Source organism: Camponotus floridanus, unplaced genomic scaffold (genome assembly GCF_003227725.1).
Source record: "Camponotus floridanus strain SB8 unplaced genomic scaffold, Cflo_v7.5 scaffold216, whole genome shotgun sequence".
Taxonomy (NCBI): domain Eukaryota; kingdom Metazoa; phylum Arthropoda; class Insecta; order Hymenoptera; family Formicidae; genus Camponotus; species Camponotus floridanus.
This window is the reverse complement of record NW_020229344.1, coordinates 18,464-46,139: the sequence shown is the minus strand read 5'-3', so window position 1 is coordinate 46,139 and position 27,676 is coordinate 18,464. Positions and strand designations below refer to the sequence as shown.

At 36.4% G+C, this 27,676-nt stretch overlaps 1 protein-coding gene across 2 annotated transcripts; it reads right to left on the bottom strand.

Moving 5' to 3' along the window:
• Positions 1-935: 935 nt before the first annotated feature.
• LOC109610034 lies at positions 936-27,676 on the bottom strand. 2 transcript variants are annotated; one of them, XM_025408559.1, is made up of 8 exons: positions 27,555-27,676; positions 27,320-27,437; positions 26,323-26,584; positions 25,694-25,810; positions 25,534-25,624; positions 1,441-1,586; positions 1,140-1,272; positions 936-1,042 (listed from the first exon to the last, which is right to left on the bottom strand). In XM_025408559.1, exons 2-8 carry the CDS (start codon positions 27,435-27,437, stop codon positions 989-991), a joined length of 921 nt encoding a protein of 306 aa, XP_025264344.1. In that variant the 5' UTR covers positions 27,555-27,676; the 3' UTR covers positions 936-988. The 2 variants fall into 2 exon arrangements, with proteins under 2 accessions (XP_025264344.1, XP_025264345.1); XM_025408560.1 differs by having other exon boundaries at positions 26,323-26,389.

The window sequence follows — 27,676 nt, the reverse complement described above, 5'->3', positions numbered from 1 at the left end:
CCCGTGGCCATTCCGAACGTGGCCATTACAAACGTGTGTCCGTTTCGAACGTGGCCGTTCCGAACGTAGCCATTACGAACGAGTGGCCATTACGAACGAGTGGCTATTACGAACGAGTGACCATTACGAACGAGTGGCCATTATGAACGAATGGCCGTTTCGAACGTGGTCATTACGAACAGGTGGCCATTACGAACGTGGCCGTTACGAACGTGGTCAAATCGAACTTTATTCAATATTTCCTGTGGCCATTCCGAACGTGGCCGTTCCGAATGTGGCCGTTGCGAACGTGGCCATTATAAACGAGTGGCCATTACGAACGTGGCCGTTCCGAACGTGGCCGTTTCAAACGTGGCCATTACGAACGAGTGGCCATTACGAACGTGGCCGTTTCAAACGTGGTCATTTCGAACGCTCCCTAGACGTCTAGTGGACATCCATTAAAGATTTTATTTCTGTGTGGGTTTCTCAATTTTACATAAACCACAAAATATATATCTAAGTAAAATATTTATTTTTCGATTATCTTACCTTAATACTTTTATGTACAAAATAATGAGAGGAATCAATTTTGCCATTAATAATTATATATTTTTTCTTAATAACAACTATGTGTTTCCTTCTCTATAAGAATATGCAATGAAAAATAAGGGTTTCTATTTAAGAATTTAAAGGTGATCTTCACGTGACTTTCAAATGACTATCCAAGGTCAAATAATTGCCACTATCTTATGCTTCCCTTGAATCTCTAACTTTTGTCTGAAACATTTTTTTCTAAAATCTTGTGAAATTAAGATTTTGACCTGAAAGTTACAATGAAACTCCATATATTGCATGCATTATCTTATTTACTAAAATTTACAATGCAAAAGAATAAATACATATTTGTTATTGACAATAAAATAATTATTTATTTTTTTGTTTATTGCTTTCAAGTAATATGTGACTCAGTAACATAATTACATAATTGCATAATTTGATGATTGTATCATTGTCGTATAGAATACATGACTGTAAAATAGGATAAAGATGTGTTTGTTAACTGTAATGAAAAATTATTGAACTATTGTTTTTATTCAATTTTTTTTTAAATTTATAACATTCAATTTGATATATAACATTAATATATAAAATTTTACCGAAGCAAAACATTGAATGGATGCTATAAATAATCCACCAATATTCAGACCAAAAGTTTTGTTGCTTCTTTGTATGAGAATCAATATCAGCTTTTGTATCTCTATCGGAGTTATATACCATTGAATTTTATATCTATAGATAACATTGATACATAATGAATTAATAACTTAGCAAAAATAAGAATTTTTCATTTTAAGTAATTTTCAGCATATGAATATATTTGTTGTACGTATTAATTTTCATCTTTATTATTAAATTCGTGAAACAATATAACATATTATAAATTACAATATTTCTTACACAGCAACATATATATAATTATAGTGATCTGTAATTTCTTGTCCGACTAGGTTTGCTACGAACATGTATAAAAGACTAGTACATGCACCTATAAAGGGTATTACAAGTTCGTCAATATTACATGTTGATGATGCGATCTGAAAAAACTAACAGACAATTTGAGATAAATTTTTTTCCCTTCGCTACAAATCCAATTTAGAAAATTTACGATATACAATAAAGTTTGTTACTTTTAGGAAAGCTACAGGTTGGACTGAATAATAATCTTAGTTATTATTACACGGACTATTTACTAGATTCGGCATTGCTCGTATCAATTTAGAAAAGTAATAGAAGAAAGATTTGAATGATAAGCTAGCGTGCACTCGCGTGATTAGCCGGAAAGAAAAGGTAGAGTATATAAACTAACTAGATTAGTAATAAGGAAAAGGAACTAGCATTCCATTTAGCGTCATATAATCATAACATATAATTTAGGCATGAACACGGCACACATAGATCTACTACTCAATTACAAAATTAAATTTATTTAATTACAAATTAGTTTCAAACTACAAGTATATTCATGAATAAAAGTGCTTGTACTAAAATAGCAAAAGATATAATTATATATTATAACATATAACATCTTATTTGTATGTTATTTTATTACATATATGTATATAATGACAAATTCGTAAATAAATGTCAATAGTCAATCTTTACATAAATATGTATCCCATAATTTTATTTCAAATCGATTTTAAATTAAAGTTGTATAGAACACAACACAAGACAATATTCGCAAAAATATTGTCTTGTCTTGAATGAAAATTTTCGAAAGTTTAATTTGTGCGCCACACACACACACACACACACACACACACACACACACACACACACACACACACACACACATTTCCTTTTCATTGTTTTTTTAAAATAGCAGTTGCATGCCGTGAAGCCAGTATACAGAATTACATATACAGGGTCTACCAAAAGTGTGGAAACCCTAAATATCTCGGAAAATATACGTTTTACAGAAAAGTGTTTCCAACAAAAGTTGTAGGGTTTAAGAAGATCTATATACTGATTCTATCAGTTTGACCTTGGATGGCGTCGTCAAGGTCAGGTCAAGGTCACATTGACTTTTTTAAATGACACCCCCTACATTTGATTGCATATTCTTATAGCTTAATTCAAGAGCTTTCCAAAACACTATAATAATGTTCATTTTTATTAAGTACTTTGCGAGTTATGAGGGTTGAATGATAGAGTAGCGCCGGTATTAACATTATCCAAGGTGTACTACATGGAGGTTACTCGCTCGGATTTGCATCTGTTATGTGTGTGATCCAGCTAACTAAGGCAAGATCGGTCGTGGATCCAGTCAGCAAAAGCAAAGACCCAACCAAATTACAATCGAGCATTTAAAGACCTGGAAAGCAATCGACATAGTAAACAGTAAATAAATTTGTGGATGCTCATTTATCATAATAATTGTTCGAAATGTGTGCGTGTGCGTGCGTGCGGTGCGTGTATACAGAGATCAGATTAGGTTGCACCAAACGATTGCAAATGTGTTTCAATGTGTTAAAGTAAATGCTGAAAGTGGCTGCCATTTACTTCCTGACAATATGCTAATCTTTGGTAGAATGTAGAAATGACTTTACGATTCGTTTCAAAAGGTATCAAAGCCATTTCATCCCTTATTCGCTGTATCAATTCGTGAATGGTTTTAGGTTTTGTTCTGTAAACCTTACTCTTCAGATATCCCCATAGATAATAATCAAGAGGAGTTAGATCTGGTGACCGAGGTGGCCAATCCTCTCCTCCCTCATTTCCGTTCCTTCTTCCTATCCACCGTAGCGGAAAAGTCTCATTTAAAATACGACGTGGTCCTGCACCAAAATGAGCAGGAGCTCCATCATGCTGAAACCATATTTCTTGGAAATTATTTGGAAAAGTATTCTGTATGGCTGGAATTATTTGATCAACAAGTAATCTCTCATACCTTTGAGCGTTCAAATATTCTTCAAAAAAAAACGGCCCTATTAAATAGCCATCTATTATTCCGCACCATACATTTATTTTTTGTGGATGTTGTGTGTGAGTTTCCCGCACCCAATTCGGATTCTCATCTGACCAGAAACGAAAATTTTGATTATTAACTTCTCCCGTTAAGGTAAAAGTTGCCTCGTCTGTGAAAACAATTTGATAAGGGAAGATGGGCCGGACATCTATTAGTGCCATCATTCTTTCACAGAAATGTATACGACGCTCCTCATCTCCGTTTTGCAATTCTTGAACGTATTGCAATTTATATGGATGGAACTTGTTCTTCTTTAAAATTCTCCAAACCGACATGGGAGCAATATCGTGAGTTTGAGCGACTCTCTGAACACTAGAATTGGGATCTTCAATAAATGTCTGCAGAACATCAAGTTGTTTTTCTTCGTTGGTTGCAGACAATGGTCTTCCTGACTTAGAGCGATTTCTTACGCTACCAGTTTGTCTAAAACGTTCTATTGTTTTTAACACAGTGGACTTATTAATTCGACGGTTCGGATACGTGTCATTAAATAATCGAACGACATCAGAGAACGATCTTTCGTTATCACCCCATCCACGCATCATGAGGATAGTGATTCTTTCACGTTCCGACAAGTCGCCAGCCATTTTTAAAACGTTTAATTTTAATTAATCGTACGTTGTATTTGGACGATAACAATTAATTTCTGCTTGCTCAAAGCTGAAGTTAGAAGGTGCTCGTTCTTTGATAGCTTTATACATTCTTAGTTGAATTTTAAATGCGAGTTAGACTGCATGTAGTGCGTCACATAGCGGTAAATGAAGGAACTAACGAGACGTTTCATACACGTTTTATGGAGCAATTTTTTGGCAATTTGACTTCAGCGAAATATGAGGATATGTTGAGGAATCGATCTTGCCTTAGTTAGCTGGATCACACACACAACAGATGCAAATCCGAGCGAGTAACCTCCATGTAGTACACCTTGGATAATGTTAATACCGGCGCTACTCTATCATTCAACCCTCATAACTCGCAAAGTACTTAATAAAAATGAACATTATTATAGTGTTTTGGAAAGCTCTTGAATTAAGCTATAAGAATATGCAATCAAATGTAGGGGGTGTCATTTAAAAAAGTCAATGTGACCTTGACCTGACCTTGACGACGCCATCCAAGGTCAAACTGATAGAATCAGTATATAGATCTTCTTAAACCCTACAACTTTTGTTGGAAACACTTTTCTGTAAAACGTATATTTTCCGAGATATTTACGGGTTTCCACACTTTTGGTAGACCCTGTATATAGGTGTCCCAGTTATCTTCCGTTATCTTTCAAAGACAGATTCCTGGGATCATCTGAAGACGATTTTTCCTCAACGAAAATGTCGAGGCATTAATAATTTTCGAATTATAAGTGATTGGAAATAAGGGGTTTTTCGTAAATTAAGCTTTGTAGAAATAAAATATTAACAAAATCACATTTTTCGATTAAATTTAAATAGAGCTTACTTTAGTTGAGTTTTAATTAAGACTTAATTGCAAAGATATATGATGACAAAAATCGGAAACATGCAAAAAATGGCTTTCATTGACATTTTCGCTGAGGAAAAATCGTCTTCAAATGATCCCAGGAATCTGTCTTTAAAAGATAACGGAAGATAACTGGGACACCTTGTATATATATAATCAAAGAATCATGTACACATGAAGTCAATTGTATATTACTTTATATTACTTTATTATATTCTTTTTTATTATATTGTTTCTAAATTTTTTAATATAAATGTTTTTATTTATTAAATAAAGATTTTAAATTTGTATAATATAGTGTGATTTCTTTCTCATCTAATATAGAAATACGCAATATCACTCGACGCGATGTTATCAAGTAGCTTATCCGGAATTTCACGTTAAGTAAACTTTCGGTTATGATATTTATATTTAAGATATTTAAGATATTTTAATAAACTAAAGCCATAATCAAAAATCTAACGACACTTATATTTGTAATGTGAATATAAGCTTTCGATTGGGACCAATTTAAATAAAATCGATGCAGTCAATCCTGAGAAATGATGATCGAATATCAGAATTGTATTATAACATTTTTCGTTCTTCTTTTCCTTTATACACACACGCACGCACGCACACACGTGTGTGCGCGCGCGCGCACGTATATGTGAAAGATTAATTTATCATATTTTCGAAAACCATCTCTTCGGGGTGAAATTTAATATCTTAGAAACGGAGCCGTCAAAATACAGAACTTCTACAGTTAAATAAAATTTAAAAAAAAGTAATTTGTCATATAGTAACAATTTCCAAAAGCTATCCCTTATAAAAGCAAATTTCAAAAACCACTCCTTGAGGATGAAAAATAATATTTTGAAAATGATACATCACAGAAATATGGGACTTACGCCGTTAGGGCTCTGGCACACAAAAAAACGTAAGCAGTTAAACGTAGTCAGAAAGCAAATTGACCAATCATGATTGAGCAGTAAGGCAGCCATATTAAAACGTAAGAAAACGTAAGAATTCCGATTAGTCAATTTCCTTACCGACTACGTTTCACTTCTTACGTATATTTTTGTGTGCCAGGGTTTTGTGTCCTCAAGGTTTTTCCAAAAACTAATTTACCATAGAATAACAATTTCTAAAAACCATCCTTTGCGAGTGAAATCTAATATTTCGGAAACGCAGTATTTAAACGCAGTGTTATAAAACGCAGTGTTATAAAAATATAACTAGAGTTGGGAACGTTATTTCAAAATGTTTATTTAAAAAATAACGCATTACCGTTACCGTTACTTTTTGTGAAAAGTAACTCATTACCGTTACTCATTACTAATTTTAAAAAGTAACTCGTTACCGCTATCATTACTAAGAAAATAACGATTCGTTACTTTTTCGTTACTTTTTATAATACAAAAATTAAATTAATTTATTTTAAAATATAATTATTACTTTATAGTAATTATTACAATTGATTTTAAAATATAATTATTACTTTTATATATTTGACAATTATAAATTATTCTATCATTGATGTTCTTCGTATTCAATTTTTCATTTATTGTAATTTAGAAATTTTAGATTTATGAATACAGAGAAAAATATCATGCATGTATATAATTTTTCAAAATATTTGTAAACTGTTTTGTAATAGGAATAGATTTTTTAATTATTAAGGGGATACTATCGAGGATTACAGAATTAAAGTAATGATAAAAGTAACGGTTAAATTCGTTATCGTTATCGTTACGGACAGAAAAAAGTAACGATCGTTATCGAAAAAAAATACTCGTAACGGTAACGACGTTACAAGTAACGCGTTACTTCCCAATTCTGAATATAACATCTACATACCGTTAGATAAGACTTGTAAAAAGACTAATTCACAGTATTATAACAATTTTTAAAAATCATCGCTTGTGGGTGAAATCTAATATTTTAGGAACAATGTGCCACAAAAATATAAAATTTGTGCCGTTAGATAAGACTACTAAAAAAACTATTTTATCGTATAGTAATAACCAAGTACAAAAAATATTCCACCTTATATGCGATGAAATGCGTTTAATATATATATATATATATATATATATATATATATATATATATATATATATATGTATGTATATACAGGGTGAGGCATCTAAAACAGGCCACCTGAATAACTCCGTTGGTAAGCCGAATACAAAAAAATTGTTCAGACAAAAGTTGTATGGTTTCAAGGGAGACATATGATGGTGTCATTAGTTTAATCTTGAAGAGCCACCCGAAGATCACGTGAAGGTCAGCTCCAACTTTTTAAATGGGACACCTTATATGCTTTTGCATATTCTTGTAGCTCATCTCAAGGGCTTTCCAAAACACTACAATTATGTTAGTTTTCATTAAATACTTTCCAAGTTATGAGGCTTGAAATCATTTTTTAATTTTACATATACCGTAAAATATCTTGTAAAATATTCATTTTTCGATTATTTTACCTTAATACTTTTATGTACAAAATAATGAGAAGAATCAATTGGTGTAAAGAAAAACACATAGTTGTTTCTAAGAAAAAATATGGAATTGTTAATTGCAAATTACATATTTTTTCTTAGAAACAACTATGTGTTTTTCTTTACACCAATTGATTCTTCTCATTATTTTGTACATAAAAATATTAAGGTAAAATAATCGAAAAATGAATATTTTACAAGATATTTTACGGTTTATGTAAAATTAAAAAATGATTTCAAGCCTCATAACTTGGAAAGTATTTAATGAAAACTAACATAATTGTAGTGTTTTGGAAAGCTCTTAAGATGAGCTACAAGAATATGCAAAAGTATATAAGGTGTCCCATTTAAAAAGTTGGAGCTGACCTTCACGTGACCTTCGGGTGGCTCTTCAAGATTAAACTAATGACACCATCATATGTCCCTCTTGAAACCATACAATTTTTGTCTGAACAATTTTTTTGTATTCGGCTTACCAACGGAGTTATTCAGGTGGCCTCTTTTAGATGCCTCACCCTGTATATACAATATATATTTATATTAAATATATATATTTTTTGCAGAAAAAAAAATTTTTTACAAAAAGATGTGATATCCCTCTAAAAAAACCTTACAAAAGTAAAAAAAAAATACGCCAAGTACATAAAAGTATTCTACCTTGTGTGCAAAATTTATTTTTTATTTAATAAAAAAGGCCTTAAAAATCATTTATAGTCATTTTCCCTTAAAAAAATCATTTTTTTTGGAAGAAATAAAACATCAAAAAATAATTTTTCTAAAAAACACTAAAAAATAAAATACCTAAATTAATATAAAATCAATAATTATTATTAGCCAAGTACTTAAGAACAATTTGTAAATTTAATATAATATTTGCCGTGAAAAATCAAACACGCAAATTTTAAATCGCACAGTCTTTAAATCGAAGTGAGTAATAAAAACTTGGCGTGCTCGGATCGTTTACATTATAAACAAACATATTCTCAATAAAATGTAAAATTTTAAACATTATGTAACTAAATATGTTTTGATTAAACATTTTTCGATCTGCAAGCACGCCAAGTGTTCATTATTTATTTCGATTTAAAGATTGTGCGATTTAAAATTTACGTAAAACATTTTTTTAAATTATTATATACATTATGTAAAAAATGTTTTAGGAATTAAAAGAATCTTAATTCTCATTATTTAGTTGTTGATTTTATAAACCAAGTTTCTTTGAATAAAAATAAAATGCGTTTTAACTTCTTAGGAAGAATTTATGTATAATATTTTTACAATGTAAGATTGATTTCACGGCAAATATTATATCAAATTTACAAATTGCTCTTACTTGCCTAATAATAATTATTAATTTCATATTTAGTTTTGATATTTTCTTTTTGTGTTTTTTTTAGAAAAATTATTTTTTGAGCTTTCATTTTTTTAGAAAAATGATTTTTTTAAGGAAATGACCTGTAAATTATTTTTAAGGACTTTTTTATTAACATTTTGTTGTATAAGGTAAAGTACTTTTATGTACATGGCGTATTTTTTTTACCTTTGTAAGGTTTTTCTTAGAGTGATTTTAGTCTTTATAAAAATCAGTAATCTTGACAACTTTCGATTTGGCACTGTTTTGATAATTAAATTAAAAATCTTGTTTTGATTTTAATTCGAATATCGACATAAGACAAAACAAGATTAACCTTGATATCGAAAACTTATTTTAAAGGATCAATAATTCTGAAAATATTACAGACACAATTCTATTTATATTAGGAGTACAAATAAGTCTCCGCCCTTTTTTATCAAAAATTGAACATTTATTGTGAAAGAACGGTACCTTATGTTTTATTCAAAGTATTGTCCATCGCTAGCCACTACTTTTTTCCATCTTTCTGGCAGCATACGGATACCGCGTCGGAAGAACTCTTCATCTTTTGAGGCTATCCACGAATTGACCCAATTTTTGATATCTTCATATGATGTGAAATGCTGCTCAGACAGGCCATGTGCCATCGATCGGAACAAGTGATAATCCGAAGGGGCAATGTCTGGTGAATACGGCGGATGGGGTAGGACTTCCCAATTGAGTGTTTCCAAGTAGGTTTTGACCGGCGCCGCAACATGTGGATGAGCATTATCATGCAGGAGAATAATTTTGTCGTGTCTGGAGTAATAGTGGGCGCGTTTTTCCTTGAGTGCTCGGCTCAATCTCATCATCAATTGTGTTCGGTAGAGAGCCCCAGTAACGATTTCGTTCGGTTTGAGCAACTCATAATACACAATACCAAGCTGATCCCACCAAATACACAACATGAGTTTTTTTTCATGAATATTCGGCTTGGCTGTCGATGTTGAAGCATGGCCACGTGGTCCCCATGATTTCCTCTTCTTTGGGTTATCGTAGTGGATCCATTTTTCATCACCAGTGACTATACGATGCAGAAAATCCTTTCGTTTATGCCTGGCAAGCAGCATTTCACATGTGCAAAATCGGCGTTCAACGTTTCTCGGCTTCAGTTCATATGGAACCCAATTTCCTTGCTTTTGAATCATTCCCAACGATTTTAAACGATGTGAAATTGCTTGTTGAGTCACTCCTAATGTAAGTGCAAGTTCTTCTTGCGTTTGGCGAATCTTCCTCCAATAATGCTTCCAATTCTGCGTCTTCGTACACTTTCGGCCTTCCGCTACGTTCTTTGTCTTCGACGTCAAACTCATCGTTCTTAAACTTATGAAATCACTCACGACAACTTCTCTCACTTAAAGCAGCCTCACCATATGCTTCTACAAGCAATTGATGCGCCTCAGCTGCAGATTTCTTCAAATTAAAGAAGTAAATCAAAAGTTCCTGTAAATGACGCTTATTCGGCTCAAAACTCGACATTTTCGCACGAAAAAAATTATGTGATGCTAATACAAAATCGTTAATATTTCAAGGTTATGGTGTTGCCAGATGTCCAACCTTACGATATGACGTTTTACATCTGACAATTTCATAACTTAGTAGTAGGCCATCTTTTGTCAAACGGCGGAGACTTATTTGTACTCCTAATAATTTCTCTCCTTTTATTATTTTATTTATAATTTTATCATATAATTCACACAAACATTTAGAAAAAGAAATAAAACACATACATACATAAAATATTAGGTGTATAACTAAGTTCCTGCCGTTCTTTTACTTGAAAAATGTATTTATTTCAATAAGAAAATGAATTAACATATTAATCAAAATATAATTCATTGTTTTCTATGACTTTTTTCTATCTTTTTTAAGTTGGATTCCACGACGATAAAACGACTTGTTTTTTGAAACAATCCATTGATCGATGCATGTTTGAACTTCTTAATTAGAGAAGTGTGTATCGGCGAGCGCATGTTGCATTGATCGGAAAAGGTAATAATCCGATGGGGCCAAGTCTGGAGAATAGAGGCTGGTGCGGGAAAACTTCCCATTCGAGCTCCAATAATTCTTTTACAATTCTTGCAAAATGAGGTCGCGCGTTGTCATGCAAAAGAATCACTTTACGTCGATTACTGACATTTTTCGCATCAATTCATTATTCAATCGGTATAATTATTGTTGGTAGTGGTCAGCTGTGATTATTTCAGAAATCAATCGATGAGCTTCAGCTGTAGTTTTATATAAATCAAAGTGAAGAAGTACATGTTGAAAAAATAACTTATCTCATTTAATTTTAAATCGTTTCAAAAAATATATTCAAAATATATCCAAAATATATTTAACATATCTCTTGCACAAAAAATGAATCTTTGCGCACTCAATTTTATTGATAAATACCTAACTTCACTACATTTGCAGCTGAAGCCATTTAATTATGAGCGGCGGAAACTTAATTATACTCTTAATATATATACATATATATACAGGGACCATTTTAATCTATAATGGAAAATATCTCGGAATGTTGGTGAGATACAACAAAATGTTTTAGACAAAAGTTGTATGATTTCTAGGGGGACATAAGATGGTACCATTGGTTTGACCTTGAAGAGTTATTTGAAGGTCACATGAAGGTCACCTTCAATTTCTTAAATGGAACCTACATTTTCTCATTACATATTCTTGTAGCTTATCTCGAGAGAAAACACATAGTTGTTTCAAAGAAAACACATAGTTGTTTCAAAGAAAAAATATGTAATTTGCAATTAACAATTACATATTTTTTCTTTGAAACAACTATGTGTTTTCTTTACACCAATTGATTCCTCTCATTATTTTGTACATAAAAGTATTAAAGCAAGATAATCGAAAAATGAATATTTTACTAGATATATTACGGTTTATGTTAAATTAAGAAATGATTTCAAGGCTCATAACTCCAAAAGTACTCAATAAAAAAATATTTTATTATAGTGTTTTGGAAAACTCTCGAGATAAGCTACAAGAATATGTAATGAGAAAATGTAGGTTCCATTTAAGAAATTGAAGGTGACCTTCATGTGACCTTCAAATAACTCTTCAAGGTCAAACCAATGGTACCATTTTATGTCCCCCTAGAAACCATACAACTTTTGTCTAAAACATTTTGTTGTATCTCACCAACATTCCGAGATATTTTCCATTATAGATTAAAATAGTCCACCCTGTATATATATATATATATATATATATATATATATATATACCCTGTATATATATATATATATATATATATACCCTGTATATATATATATATATATATATATATATATATATATACAGGATGGACTATTTTAATCTATAATGGAAAATATCTCGGAATGTTGGTAAGATACAACAAAATGTTTTAGACAAAAGTTGTATGGTTTCTAGGGGGACATAAGATGGTACCATTGGTTTGACCTTGAAGAGTTATTTGAAGGTCACATGAAGGACACCTTCAATTTCTAAAATGGAATCTACATTTTCTCATTACATATTAATGAGAAAATGTAGTATGAAAATCGTCCTAGAATTGACTCAACAATATGTCATTTCACGGATACCCTTGTATATCCTGTATCCTTGTATATCCTTCACCCTGTATATATATATATATATATATATATATATATATATACAGGGTGATTCAAAATAACTCCTGTGTCCGTGAAATGACATATTGTTCAGTCAATTCTAGGACGATTTTCATACATAGTTTTGAAAATGTAATAACGTTTAACATATCTTAAAATAATAATTATTTATTATGATTAGAAATAGTTATTATTTATAATAAATAATTAATTTTTTTAGGTATGTCATTATACGTTTCCTGTTTTCTATCGCATTCGCAATATGAAGGTTTTAGCCGATCATTTGTCTTATCTTGCGTCAATCACGCGCCACGCGCAAGTCGTTTATTGTTAGATGTCGCGTGTCGCGTTTCTGGTAACATAATCCTTGTGGTTGCGCAGTCTCCGCGGTCCGTCGCTTCGCGTCGAGTCATGTGTTCTTTGCATTCGCGTTTCTTTTAAAATAATTTTTGGTATCGATAAAATGATGTGAATCGAGTGAGTGAATAAACAGTAAACTCGTTATCGTGTAATCTGTGTCAATCGAGTGTAAGAGTGTTTCGAAGCGAGAAAGTTTCGAGTTTGTGTCGTGCATGTCTACAATCATAACCGTGCAGCAGTTAACAACAATACGTAGCATGAAGATTCGCTACGCTGCTACAAGGTGAGTGAGCAAGTGAGTAAGCAGATGAGTGAGTGAGTGAGTGAGAGAATGAGTGACTGAATGACAGAGTGTATGAGTGTTGTAAAAGAGAGAAAAAAAGAGAGAGAAAAAAGTGTATGCGTACGTGCGTGCGTCTGTGTGAACGTCTGTCCCTCTTATCCTCCCTCTTTCTCTCTCTCTCTCCCCCCTCTCTCTCTTTCCATATCTCTCTCTCTCTCTCTCTCTCCCTCTCTCTCTCTCTCTTACGCACACACTTCGCCATACACATATCGCGTGTAGTAATCAGCTGATTACAGCGTTCGACGGGCGGTGATCCGGAATAATTTTTAATAATTAACGTTATTTTAAGGAACATGTATTCCTAATTATAAGACATTTTCTTCTTTACCAAAATTTTATTTAAAGCACAATTTTATAAAATAAAATAGTTAGTGACTCATGCAGTAGTAATCACCCGTCGGGCGATCAGCTGCGTCCGCACTCGCGGCGCACCGGGCCGCTCCTGCCTGCCTTCTGTACCCGACGCGTGATTTACTAACTAATTTTGCTTATGACTCAAAAACTACGCTTGAAATCAAATTTTGGTAAAGAAAAAATTGTCTTAGAATGGTGTCAGGAATACATCATTTTACAGATGGAAGGTTTTTCGGGATCACCCTGTATATGTATATACAGGGTGGGGAAAAAGTATGGAAGCAAACAATTATTTCCGAAACTATGCATTTTTCGACAAAATGTCTTAGACATAATTTTTATGGTATGAAAAGATGTATTATGTGGCATAGACGGCATGACCTTGAAATGACCCTTAGCTGCATACAAATAACGTAAAAAATTTCAAATGGAACTCGTCAGTTTTTGTTACAGATTCTTGTAGCTGATGTCGAAACGTTTACAAAACACTGCATATGAGCCCCATTCCTTTAAAAACACTCCCAGTTACGAAACAATTGTGATACAAACAATTTGTATGCACATTGACATTGCTTACTGATTTCGTATCATGACGTTCAGTTGCGTCCACTAATACAGTTGTTTTTAAGAAAAAATATGGAATTGTTAATTGCAAATTACATATTTTTTCTTAGAAACAACTATGTGTTTTCTTTACACCAATTGATTCCTCTCATTATTTTGTACATAAAAGTATGAAGGTAAGATAATCGAAAAATGAATGGTTTACTAGATATTTTATGGTTTATGTAAAATTAAGAAATTATTTCAAGCCTTATAACTCAAAAAGTACTTAATAAAAAGGTACTTAATTATAGTGTTTTGGAAAGCTCTCGAGATAAGCTACAAGAATATGCAATGAAAAATAGGGGGTTCCATTTAAGAAATTGAAGGTAATCTTTATGTGACCTTCAAATGACTATCCAAGATCAAATCTAAGGTCACCGTCGGATTGCCCGGGAAAAATCCTACAACTTTTGTCTAGGTCATTTTCCTCTGTGATGCGTATTTTTCAAATTATCCAGCCGTCCCGGAACTTTTGACACACGCTGTATATAAAATTACAATTAGTTATAAAGGGCTTATAGAGCAAGAAAATAAGTATATTACAAAAGTTTAATTATGTCAGGTTGTACATCAAAATAAGTCTATGTCGACGGTGACATTACAATAATACCGAAACGAGCAAAACATAGGTACGTTATTAAAGGCGAACGTTTCGATCGATTTTTCGATCCTCTTCAGCGCAATGATATAATAATAAATAAACAACGATTGAAATAAGCGGAAAAATAAGTTAAAATTATGATCTAATGAAACGCATTAAATATGGTTGTCTGATAACGGCGCAATAAAATAATCGTCAATAAATAAAAATGAAAGCTAACCAAATTACAAGTTAAAAATTATGGTCTAATATACGCATTAATAAAAACAAAACGAAAACGGAAAAACTTTGTTATAATTAATTGCAGAGACACACTGAAACCATGTGGGCCCCCTGCTAGTTTATTTGTCAGTGGGTGTGCTTCCATGATAGTAAGTGATCTCGTGCTAAATAAATGTAAAGATAGTAAAATCAAGAACCCGTTCTAAACAATCTCAAACTTAAAACAGAAAGTAACTCACTCAATTACAGCAATTTCTCCAGTCGGAAATAAAAGTGAATATCTTGGATAATATGATACACATATAAAATACAAATGCGGCAGTAAGAGCTAAAATATGACGTTTATATATAAGAGTAACAATGTCGTCAGAGCTTATGTAGATTGTTTATCAAACTGTTGTACGAGTCAGGTAAACATTCGGTGTCAGTTTGAAAGTTTAAACCGTTAGTTTGTCTTTTAATAAAAATTACTTCAGACAAAATTCTTTTATAAAGATTAGGCTCATTATCCAGCACTGTTATGTCGTCCCATTTAAAATCATGATTATATGACAATCTGTGGTCTGTGATAACGGACCTTGAACTAGTATTGCGTCCGATATGTAGGCGATGTTCGGATATTCTAGTGCTGAGCTTTCTGCTAGTTTGGCCAACATAAGAAGCATCGCAGTCTGCACAATCAATCTTATAAACCACGTTAGTCTTATGCAATCTGGGAACCATATCTTTATGTACTTTAATCTCGAGACAGAAGCAGAAAGAAAACAGAAATATTCATCCGATACACTATCATTACTACGAATCGCCACCATCATTTAATACTGTTATTGACTCCCAAAAGAATCATAATTTCAATTACTCCACAAAAGACAGCTACCATTCAGTTTCTTCCAAAATTCTCGTTTTCCCTACGGACTTCACAGACAAACAGGAGGCTGCTCCGTGTCCGACGGTTTCGCGGTGGCTCCGGTCCCATGTGGCCCACTATTTTCTTGTATGGCCCCTGTGTACCAGCCATCCTGTGCGACAATGTGGACAAGATTTTACTGTCACTCCCGGATTGCCACAGCGGAAGTAGTACAGCCTCCTTTCTTCCCGGGGACACTTCCGGGCCAAGTGGCTGTGGGAACCACAGTTCCAACAGCCCTCCGGCGGGCTCGTCGACAGCGGCTGTGGTGGTCCGGCGGGTGGCTTCGGCCACTCTAGGGAGGCGGGGAGGCCTCTCGTGGGCTGTCCCAGGGGGATTCTCGCTTCAAGGCTCCCAGGCTCCCCGGAGACGTAGAGTCCGGCTCCGGATCCGAAGGCGTCACTTGCACGGCGACCTCGTACTTTTCCTATGGATCTACGAGCGCTATCATGCAGTTCGTACACTACCGGCGACAAAATTTTTGCGACGACAAAGGGACCGTGAAACTTAGTTGCTAATTTCGCAGAAATATTCTGAGCGGCCGACGACAGCACATGCTGCCGTTTCAGAACTCGCTCGCCAATCGCAAAACGGTGATCTCGTCTTTACAAATTGTAATAATGCGCCTATTTACTATGCGCAGCCTCTAAATTTTCTACTATCCAATTCCGTAAAGCCTGAATTCTCTCCATGCGCTCTTTCCAATTCGCGGGATTCGTTTCCGCGACCTCGACAGCTGGCTGATGCCTCCCACGCACGGTGTTAATCGGCGGCGGTTCTCTGCCAAAATTCAAAAACGCTGGAGTAGCTTGCAAAGAAGTATGGTACGCCGTATTGTAAGCGAATCTGAACTTAGCCAAGTGTACATCCCATTCGCGGTGATCGTTCTCGAGAAAAGCCGTAATCATAGTTTTGAGTATCCGATTAACTCGCTCTACCGGATTAGCCTGCGGATGGTACAGAGGTACCGTAGAGTGAACTATGCCGTGTTCTTCCATAAACGCCTGCAATTCGTGATTAATAAATTCCGTGCCGTTGTCCGTCAATAGTACTCGCGGCGCGCCTCAATGATTCACGATTAATTTGTTCAATTGTTCGCGGATCTTTTTGCCCGTTGCTTTCCGAAGCGGGCTGCATTCTATCCATTTGGTAAATAAATCTTGTATTACCAGAATGTACGCGTTACCGCTTTTACTCGGCGGAAACGGACCCATAATATCCGCTGCTACTACCGTCCACGGAGTTTCGACAGCTCGGCGTCCCATCAAACCCATCGGCACATTTTGCTCTACCTTTGTTCTTTGACAAACGTCACAATGTCGAACATAATTGGCGATCTCCTTAAACATACGCGACTAGAAATAACGCGTCGCTACACGCTGATGTTTTTTCGACTCCTAAATGACCCGATTGCGGAACACCGTGAGTCTCCCTAATAACGTCCGCGCGCGCTTCTTTAGGAAATACTAGCTTCCACTGCTCGAGATCATCGACAACCTGCGATACGACAGCATTCGGTTTTCGAAAATAGAGTTGATCATTTTTAATTTTCCAACCCGAATTTTTACGTGGCTCATTCTCCACGTCTCGAACGCGTGCATCATACCAAGTGTCTCCGGTAATTGCGACAGCACATAATTCGTCGGTAGTCTCGTACATACGCGACAACGCGTCAGGAACATGATGTAATGCTCCTTTCCGATGCTCGATCGTATAATCGTACTCTAATAATTCTAGAGCCCATCGCGCTAAACGACCGGTAGGATTTTTAAAATTATGTAACCATCGTAGGCTGCTATGATCGGTGATGACTTTAAAATTGTATCCTTCAAGGTACGATCTAAACTTTTTAATTGACCGGACGACAGCTAGACATTCTTGTTCGGTCGTAAAGTATTTCTATTCGGCTTCCGACAACGCCCTACTCGCGAACGCGATCACATGTTCCACGCCCTCCGATTCTTGTATCAAAACTGCTCCTAAACCAACCAAACTAGCGTCCGTTTGCAGCGTGAACGGCAGCTCAAAATTCGGACACGACAGCGTAGGCGGCGACGTAATGCACGATTTAATTGATTCGAATGCAGATTTTTGTTCATCCCCCCACTCCCAAGAGAAATTCTTTCGGAGGAGACGAGTTAGTGGTTCTAAACGCGTTGCACATTGCGGTATAAATCGGCGATACCATGACGCCATGCCAATAAAACGTCGTAATTGCTTGATGTTCTTCAGTGGCAGATATTCGACAATTGGCGCGGTCTTGTCAGGGTCAACTTTAAGCCCTTCCTTTTGTATTAGAAATCCGAGATATTTCACCTGAGATCGACAGAATTTACTCTTTTCCGGATTTATCGTTAGACCTGCCTCCCTAATTCGACCTAACACGCGTTTTAATCAAGTCAAATGCTCTTCAAAAGTACGTGTCACGACAACAATATCGTCTAGGTAGGCGAAAGCGTGAGGTTCCATTTCCGGGCCTATAAGCCTATCAAGCAAACGTTGAAATGTCGCGGGGGCACCGGTGAGGCCATACGGCATTCGGGTGAAATGAAATAACCCTTTACCCTGTAAATGCCGTTAATTCGCGACTGTTTCTCTCAAGCGGAATTTGGAAATAGGCTTGGCTTAAATCGATAGTCGAAATATAACTGGCTGATCTCAGTTTATCAAGGATTGCGTTCATGTATGGTAATGGTACGCATCCTTCTTCGAAACGCTGTTCAATTTCCTAAAATCGAGACAAAATCGATAGCTGCCGTTGGGTTTCTTTATTATTACTTTATCATTACCGGGCTAGACTATTCGCTTTTAGAGGGCTCGATAATTCCCGCCGCTAACATTTTATCCACTTCCGCATAGATCGCTTCCTGCATTTTTGGCGAAACGGGATAATATCGTTGTTTAACCGGATTATGCCCGCCGACATCAATTTTATGTTCGGTTAAATTGGTCGCTCCCGGATCGCCTACGATATGATTCTTCAAAAATTTAGCTAATTTTTGACTTTCGTGCGACGACAGCTCATTTAATCCGCAGCAAATAAACGGATCAGATTTCGACAGCCGAACTCGTTCGGTTTTGCGAGCACGGGTTGTTTTCGACGGTTGCGATCGACAGACTATCTTCTCGTGGGCTCTTATTCGGCTTCGATTCGGCTACATTTGCGCTTCCGCACGCGGAAGAATCACCTAAGTCGCGACTAACGGAATTCTCGACTAAGTTTACATGACAAACAGAATTTATTGGCTGATTCTCGAAACGATACACCTTGGCTGGTTCATCCTCAAAATACCATTCTTGGCGTGAAAAATTTACTATTATTTTAAATAAACTCAAAAAATCAAGTCCCAGAATGCATGGGATTGCTGAAGACGGCAAAGCATACGCTTTTAACGAGTTAGTCCTACCACATAACGAAAAAGGAAGATCCACCTCCCCCCTCACACGTGTCGTTTGGCCGGTTGCCGTAACTACTCGTCGGCCATCCGACTTTCGAAATTTTAAATTTAACCTGTTTACCAATTCGACAATATTAGATCCCAAAAAAGTACGAGTCGAACCACAATGCACTAGAGCACTAATTTCATTTCCTAATAAATTAACACGAATAAATAACATCGACGGAATATCACGACAACCAAAAGCACTGAACGCAAATTTACAAGAACAATTAACAACACGAAAAGGGGGTTGGGGTTTAACAGGAGTCGGGTCCCTCCATTATTCGACTCCTCTACTCTTTTCCCGAACAGTCAAGACACGTCCATAACGTCACTTCCGCTCGACCGCAACGATAGCAGTGTACTCGCGGAGCGGCTTTACAATTTCGTGAAATGTGACCTACGCCCTCACAATTCCAGCACTTTCGCGTGGAATTTCGCGAAGCTGTCGAATCTGCGGCTGTCGCACCTGAGGACGACGAAGCTTTCTGTGCGGCCTCCGTCCCGGTCGCGGCTCGAGTCGTGCGATTTTTATTCCTCCTCTCCTTTCGTGAGTTCGATTTTGACTCTGATTCCACCTCAGATGTACTCAACGCGGCCAGAGTTTTGCGGCCTCGCGAGGGCTGTTTCGTATTACGCGGTGCATGGTACGCAAGATCCGGAAACAATGACTTCTCCGGAGTCGGGGGTGCCCGATAACGTTGCGACAGCGAGTAACTAGCTTTTACGCGAGTCGCCAAGCCTTCTAAAGCGTCTACGTTTCCCACCTCATTGCGACGGATGGACTGTTGGAAGCGCGGTAATAAATTTCGAAACGCGCTGTTCACTTGCTCAGATTCAGTCCATGGTGGCGACAACCGATCGAACATAATTCGAATACATGCAAAAAAATCAGCGACAGACTCATGTTCTCCCTGAGTTCTTCGCATTATTTCTTCGCGGAGAGCAAATTGAAAATCTGGGTCCCCGAATCGCGTTCTCCACGCATCTTTAAAAGCGTTCCAATCCGACAGCCGATTGCGTTTACTACAGAACCAATAAAGTGCTATACCGGTTAGAAAGAACGATAAGCAACGTAAGATGTCTTCGTCAGATACGGGAACTAACTCGCGACCTTCCTCAATTCGGAGTAAGAAGGTTTCCGCATCCTCCCCTCGCGTACCCGAGAATTTAAGATTCCATTTACGCATGACATTATACGCCGTCATCGCGAAATTTCCCGTGTATTCACACGGAAAATCTCGTTCTCTCGAGCGCGGAGTATCGCGAGAGCCAGAGGGTACGCTGAATCTCGCCCGATCCATCGGGCTATCAGGTCGAGCTCTCGCATCCGTAGGGACTTCTAAAAGTTCCTCGTCCGACATTTTGTCTATATTAAATTTTCTATCTTTGCGTACGCGACGCAGCAAACGCGCGGTCTGAATTGAATAACTTCCTTCCGTGGAAAGTTTACGCCGCTGTAATTCTTCTAATAATTGTTCGCGACTCAACACGAAAATCCAGTCGTCCTCTGGATCGACTTGACTCATACGATACAGAGAGAAAAACTTGTAACAAAATAAATATGCTAGAACTCAGCAAGACGTGGCCTGATCACCGCGATAATACACGTCGACAGCTCAGTAATACAAGATAAGGCCGTTAATGTTTGAATAATCGAAGGTCGACAACAAATACGTAAAGATCGGCAAAAGAAACGTTCGAACGAAAGCATTAACTACAAAAGAAACGAACACACGACAAAAGAAGAGTGACTTTGAATTGACTCGACAAATAATTTAGCTCGCATAACCTCCCCGAACTTTCTCTTTCTCAACGCGTGCCCCTTTTTCAGGCGCAAGAATTCTTTTTTGGTTGCGACGTGGCCCCACGTTGGGCGCCAAATTTTTGCGACGCTTTTCTTCAATTCTATTGTTAAATAAATTATTATTTAATTAATTTCGCGACACTCCCCGGCTGGAGGAGAGGAGAGCGCGAGGGGGAGCGAAAACGTCGTCAAAAAGGTAGCGAAAATGATACTCGCGCTCTGAGGAACAGGGATGAAGGGCGTTCTCGCGCGAGCCGCGGCGGAGCGGAGGCCGTCTCGATACCTCGATAGGTTGGGCGCCAGATGCGGTCTTTCACGCACCAGTTTTCGCGAAAAGCCGAAAGACGCTAAAAACGATAGCCTGCTTCGCCACGGGCCGACTAGCTCGCCTAACGGTAGAGGGGAGGGATTTTGAGAGAAAGTCAATTGATTATGCGAGATTTCACTAAGACGACACACTACAGACAAAGACGGTAATCGACTTCCACGAGAGACTGATACTTAAATAAATTACGCGAGTTTAACAAAGAAAGATAACAAGTTTATTACTAGAAAAATAAAATAACAATACGAGTGAATAATAATAAATCAATAATAAGAAATGGATCAACATTAAACAATAAATCAGCAATCAATAAGAAGCGATAATTCAACAGAGATTGATAATTCCTTACAGAGACATTGGTTCACTACGATTCCCACTAGAAACGAGAACGAATCATACAAATAAATCGATAGCGGAAGAATGAGAACAATTCGATTAAGTCGAACGCGGGTTCCAAAATAGATAACGGAAACGAGAGCGCTAAGTTCTTTCGACTCTTTGCCCACGGCCGTTTTTGTGGCCGGGGTTCGCTGGAATCGACAATACTTCTCAAATTACAATCGTAAGTTCGACAGCAAGAGTTCGGCAAATGATCGGTTCTAAAATAGCTCAAAATTTCGGCCGCCACACCAGTATTATATCGCAACAGTCTGTCCTACGCAATTCCTCCATTAGTCAGTTTATTCGACAGCATACGGGTTCGACAGCGGAACTAACTCGAGATCGAAAATACTTTACAATTTTGCGAAGACGGGCCTAATTTACAATGGCGAGCGATAAGTTTGAAATTCGATAGCCGGCGGCTGCCGGAAAATTTTCTCTGGCCGGCGTTTCGCCTTTTTATGCAGCTTAAACGACTCCAGTTTCCGATCGCAATACTCGGAAAATTACTTCACACCGCGCTATATTCGACGAGAATCACGAATGGCGTATTACCCGCGGACACCATATATTCAACAACGACGCAAATACTCTCCCACATAGATCGTTAAACACACGCACGCAGTCTTAATAACTAATTACGCAGACAATTGCACACGACGAGACACACAAGAGTCGCTCAGAAACGTTTTACGGGACTGCTTTACGCGACTACGACAACAATTCGACAGCTCGTGCGGCGTAAATGCTTCTCGCGATTTATTGCGCACGCGGTTGATATTCGATAGCCGAGAGTTACGCGTCCTTCGCAGCCTGAAACACGGAGAGAGACGAACGCCGCCTTATCAACCTAATGCCGACGTTACGATGGTTCTTCCTCAGTCGCTTGCCTCCGGTCGCCCGAAAATACGCAAAATATCGACGGCTCAGCAAAAGGCTCAAGCGGTCGTGGAACACGAAAAATGGCGACGTCGACAGAACGGCCGGCACGCGGACTAAATCGCGTACGTGGCTCACAAAGGGAAGATGGGCAACCTCACCGATTTATCGTTCCTCCTCGAAAAGGGGTGATCCCCGGCTCCGTCCTCTTCTCGTCCCTCTACAGCGACAATCATTACTTATTCGACAACGACAACCATATACGAAACGCCAGCACAATTTTCTGACTCAGTCGAGCGCCCGTCCAAGAATGATCCCTGGATCTCGCGGCCCGAGGTCGATAGCGGCGTCAATGACCGCTTGGTGGGGTGCGCAGCCCCGTGGCCAATCGACTCGCGGTACGCGAAAGATCCTGGCGCCTCGCGCTACGCGCGGTATCCTGGCGCCTCACGCCAAAATAGTTTAATTTAAATTTTCCGCTGTTGCGGGCCCATTGATAAGGGCCCGGTGAAGGATTGGCTGTCGCGGGCCCATTGATAAGGGTCCAGTGGAGGCTCGGTTGTCGTTGCCCCTCCCTTTAACGGAGGGTAGGACGAGTCGGATTTCCGTCCCTCTTTATGCCGTGGGGCGAAGATTCCACCACCACGTTGATGCGGCGCGACGTTCCTCTTTGCTCGCTGTCGTGGAGCGTGGTGTTGCCGGCTGTCGTACAAAATCCCTCGCTGTTTCCTTCCGATTTCTCCTTCGGCGGGTTGCCCGATGTCGTATATTACAAGAAAAATACAGATCAAATTAATAGAAAGGCGTCTATGATTACAATAAGACTCGTCTCTCCGGGGAGCTCGATATCGTTCTCTCGCTCTGGCCTCTGGCGCGGCCGCTCGACTTTCGTTCCGCCAAAATGGTCGGGGCGGATGTACGCGCACGGGACGGCCACGTCACAATATATATCAAGATATAAACATGTATTAAAATACATATGTGATACATAAAATTATAAAAATATTCTATCCTGAATCTTACATTACATTGTAATTATAAATAATTTACAACTATGTTTTAGAGGTATAATTAAATAAATTTTTAAATATTTTAATAATTAAATTATTTTAATTAATTATTTTGAAAGTAATGGAGGAGAAATAAATAAGAAAGATGTTACTTATGTTGTAATTGTAACGATGCGCCCCGAAACGCATCCTTCCCGGCCAAACATCCGCCGGAAGCTGCCGCCCGACGACCACCAGTCGGGCAGAGGGCTGTGTGCCCATCTTTTTTTGAGATCTTAGAAAACGGTCGGCTAGGAGAAAGAGCGACACTGCCGTCGGGAGTCGCCGGCTGAGAACCCGCGCACGGCACCCCGTACCGCTCCGATATTTTTACCGCCGCTCGGTGGGGATAATTACCGAATACGCCGGCGCGGGATAATTAGCCGATATAAAACGGGTTCTCGGCGGCATGTCAGCCGAGAGATTCTTTCTGATCCTCCGAACAAGCGAAGCAAGTCTGAAGGCAAGCCTAGCAAGCAAAGAAATCCTAAGCGAATCAATTAAGCCAGAAGATAGTGTGAACGCTGTCTCAGCCGATCCATTATCAGGCATCGCGCCTTTTTCTCGAGGTGGAACAAAAGCCGCCTCCGACGTTAGATAGCGTCGCGCCTTCCACAATCTCGTTTCCATCCGGGGGGAAATAAAATTAAATACACGCGTCAGCTGATTATCGCGATAAACGGTAGGAAATCCCGCACAGCTGAGCGCGTAAGAAACGCGACAAAAAGCCGGCTGCCGGGCCACAAAAACTTGCCGTGCAAACGCGTTTAACACGGAAAACCGTATTTGTATTTCGTTGCATCGGAGGCGTACGATTATATTATAATTATTCGTGCGACTCTGAAGTTACTGAATAATCGTATAATTAGCCACGATCCACGGTTACGACGTCCGCAATCATATTTCTCGATTGATTTCGCACAAGCGTATATTTCAGCGTCGATTTATCGAATTGATGCCGCGCGCGCGCGACAAACAGAGCACGCACACGCACATGTACACACACGCACATATCACATTGTACACACACACACACACACATTGTACACAACTCAATAAATACACGTGCTGTTTTCTTATAACTCGGATTTTCTTTTTCTTTCCTATATATATATATATATTATATATATATATATATATATACCCGGCGATTCCTGGAAACCGACAGCTATCCGTTCGAAAATTAAATAGCTCAACTCGCGGAAAAACATTACATAATTATTTAAATTTTCTTGAAGGTCGCTAGTAAATAAATAAAAGAAGTAATTAAAATCGATCACCACTGGCAATATTTATTGAGGTAAAAAATCACAACGTTTCGGCCATAGGTTTTGGTCCTTTTCGAGTGAAAATAATTAAATTAACTGTTTTATCGTGAGAAATAAGAAATCACTTCGTCAAGATTATCATGTCACTGTCTCCATCAACACACAGAGAAAGACTGTCTTTCTTATTTCTAGAAGTGATTTCTTATTTCTCACGATAGAACAGTTAATTTAATTACTTTCACTCGAAAAGGACCAAAACCTATGATCGAAACGTTGTGATTTTTTACCTCAATAAATATTACCAGTGGTGATCGATTTTAATTACTTTTTTTATTACATAATTATTTTAAATTTCATACTTTTTTATTATATGAACCACTAAATATTGTTTGCGCGCGCGGGTGTGTGTATAAGTTGAAAAGTGCGATTACAAGTATATTAATATCTAAAAACTAGGAAAGAATGTTATATAACTCAGTGAGTATATTTAATAATCGAAAAGAGAAAAAATTAAACTTACTCGAAAAATATTCAGGCTTAAAGTCATCACTCCACATATTATTAAAAAGAAGAATGATATCTCAAATTTAGATATCAAATATGTACAGAACCTTTAAATGCAACAAAATGTTACTGTGCATATTTTACACATTATATATTTATTTTATATAAATACTAACTCCATAGCTTTTCGATGAATATCTACAGCACTTTTTATGCTCATATAAATCAAATTCCTGTTCTGCAAGATAATATCTTGCGATATATGAATCATTATTGCGTTCTCGATACGGTAACTGTAAATAATTTAATTATATAATTGTGAGATTATTTATCTATGTATATCTATGTATATAATGACATCTTAAATAATAATCGCAAAGTGGTAGAATTATAATTTTGACGGAATAGTATTACAATAGTGCATATCTTAATAAAAAGAACATAATATTTTCGTAATTATACAAAGCTAAAACCGAAAAAATTTGAATAATATAAAAATCATTTTTTTTCTTCTTATATTTTAATCTCATTATTACTTACATTACTTAACTATATATTACTTAAAGCTACTGTTTTAGAACAAAACTAAACTTATTGTTAGACATTAAATTTAGATGTAATTATATTACCTTCTATGTATAATTTATACAATAATTTCATTTTTTAATAGATAGATTATTTAAATTTTGCATATAAGTTATAATATATATCTTGCAGAATAAATCTTTAGATTTGTACGAAATAAGAATACAGAATTTTTTAATTTCAAATTTGTAATATTTTATTTTTATGTTTATTATTTTACCTGGCAATTGCAAACATTGCGCACATATATTGGAAATATGCGATCAGCGTTGTCCCTGTTGCTGCTCCTGCAATAAATCCTATAGAAATAGCTGCATTTATATGTAGTAGTAGATAATAGAAGTATTTTTCTTCATCAATGAAATATTCAGTCAAAATATACAATTGACGTGATCGAGATTTGTTTACGGATGAAATAATTTGCAAAATATCCGGCCATATTTGAGCGCTCGTGATAACGAACACACTGCAAATAATGAATACTAAATATTGTTATTTGCAAGCCATCATAAAATTTCTAATTCTCTAATTAAAATATTAAGATACTTTATTATAAATGAATTGTAAAGGAAAATAATTGATACAAAATCTTTTTAAATTTAAATATATCCATGTATGTATGTGTATGTGTGTATTTGTGTGATAATCCTATTTAATTTCTTTTTAATACACATAAAACACGCGTGCGCGCACACACACACACACACACACACATACATGCTTGCGTGCGTGTCTGTGTGTGTACAAAAATTATTGTATATTGTAAAATACATGCATTATAATTTATTTCTACTATTACATTATATTTAATTTTTACGACTGGTTAAATATAAGTGATTAAATTCAATTGACATTGAATTGTAAAAAATTAGAAGTGCATTATACATTCAGTTATTATAAATATTTCGATATGATAATTATATTTAACGATTATTAATTCATCTTTCAGTTTTGTAATTATATGTTTAAAGTATATTAAAAAAATTTTTCTTCCTCAATGGAGAGGAAACAATTAAAGAAGATAATCATAAAATAAAAGAATAAAAGTATTCTAATTTCGTAAATATTATTTGCCTAGTGAATATTTCTGTACTGTATTATATCTATATCTCTAAATTTATATATTTTGGAGAATTTATAGAAATTTCATAAAGAAATTTCCAACAGCAAACTCATCAAAAATAAAAAGTGGAAAAATTAAAAAAGTTATTACTTACTGGTCAATATAGCCGTGTAATATTTTGCGTTTTTTCCGTATCTTTCTATGATGGCAATTTCATTACTATCTTTCAAATCGTTAAAGATACGTTGAAGCTGTTCCATTAAATCTTTCATCTGTTTCAATAAATTTTTATAATTTATATCAGTAAGTACGAAAATATTATTGGATATAAGATGCTATATATTAGGAGCATTTATATTCAAACAAATGAAAATAGATAATCAACTTACAGTCTCACTATTAATGCAAAATGAATAATATTTTATTGTTATGCCAATGAAACCAAATGCACAAGATAATACTTCAAGGACGAAATTTGCTGTACATTTTGAAGTTACAAATGTTGTAAACT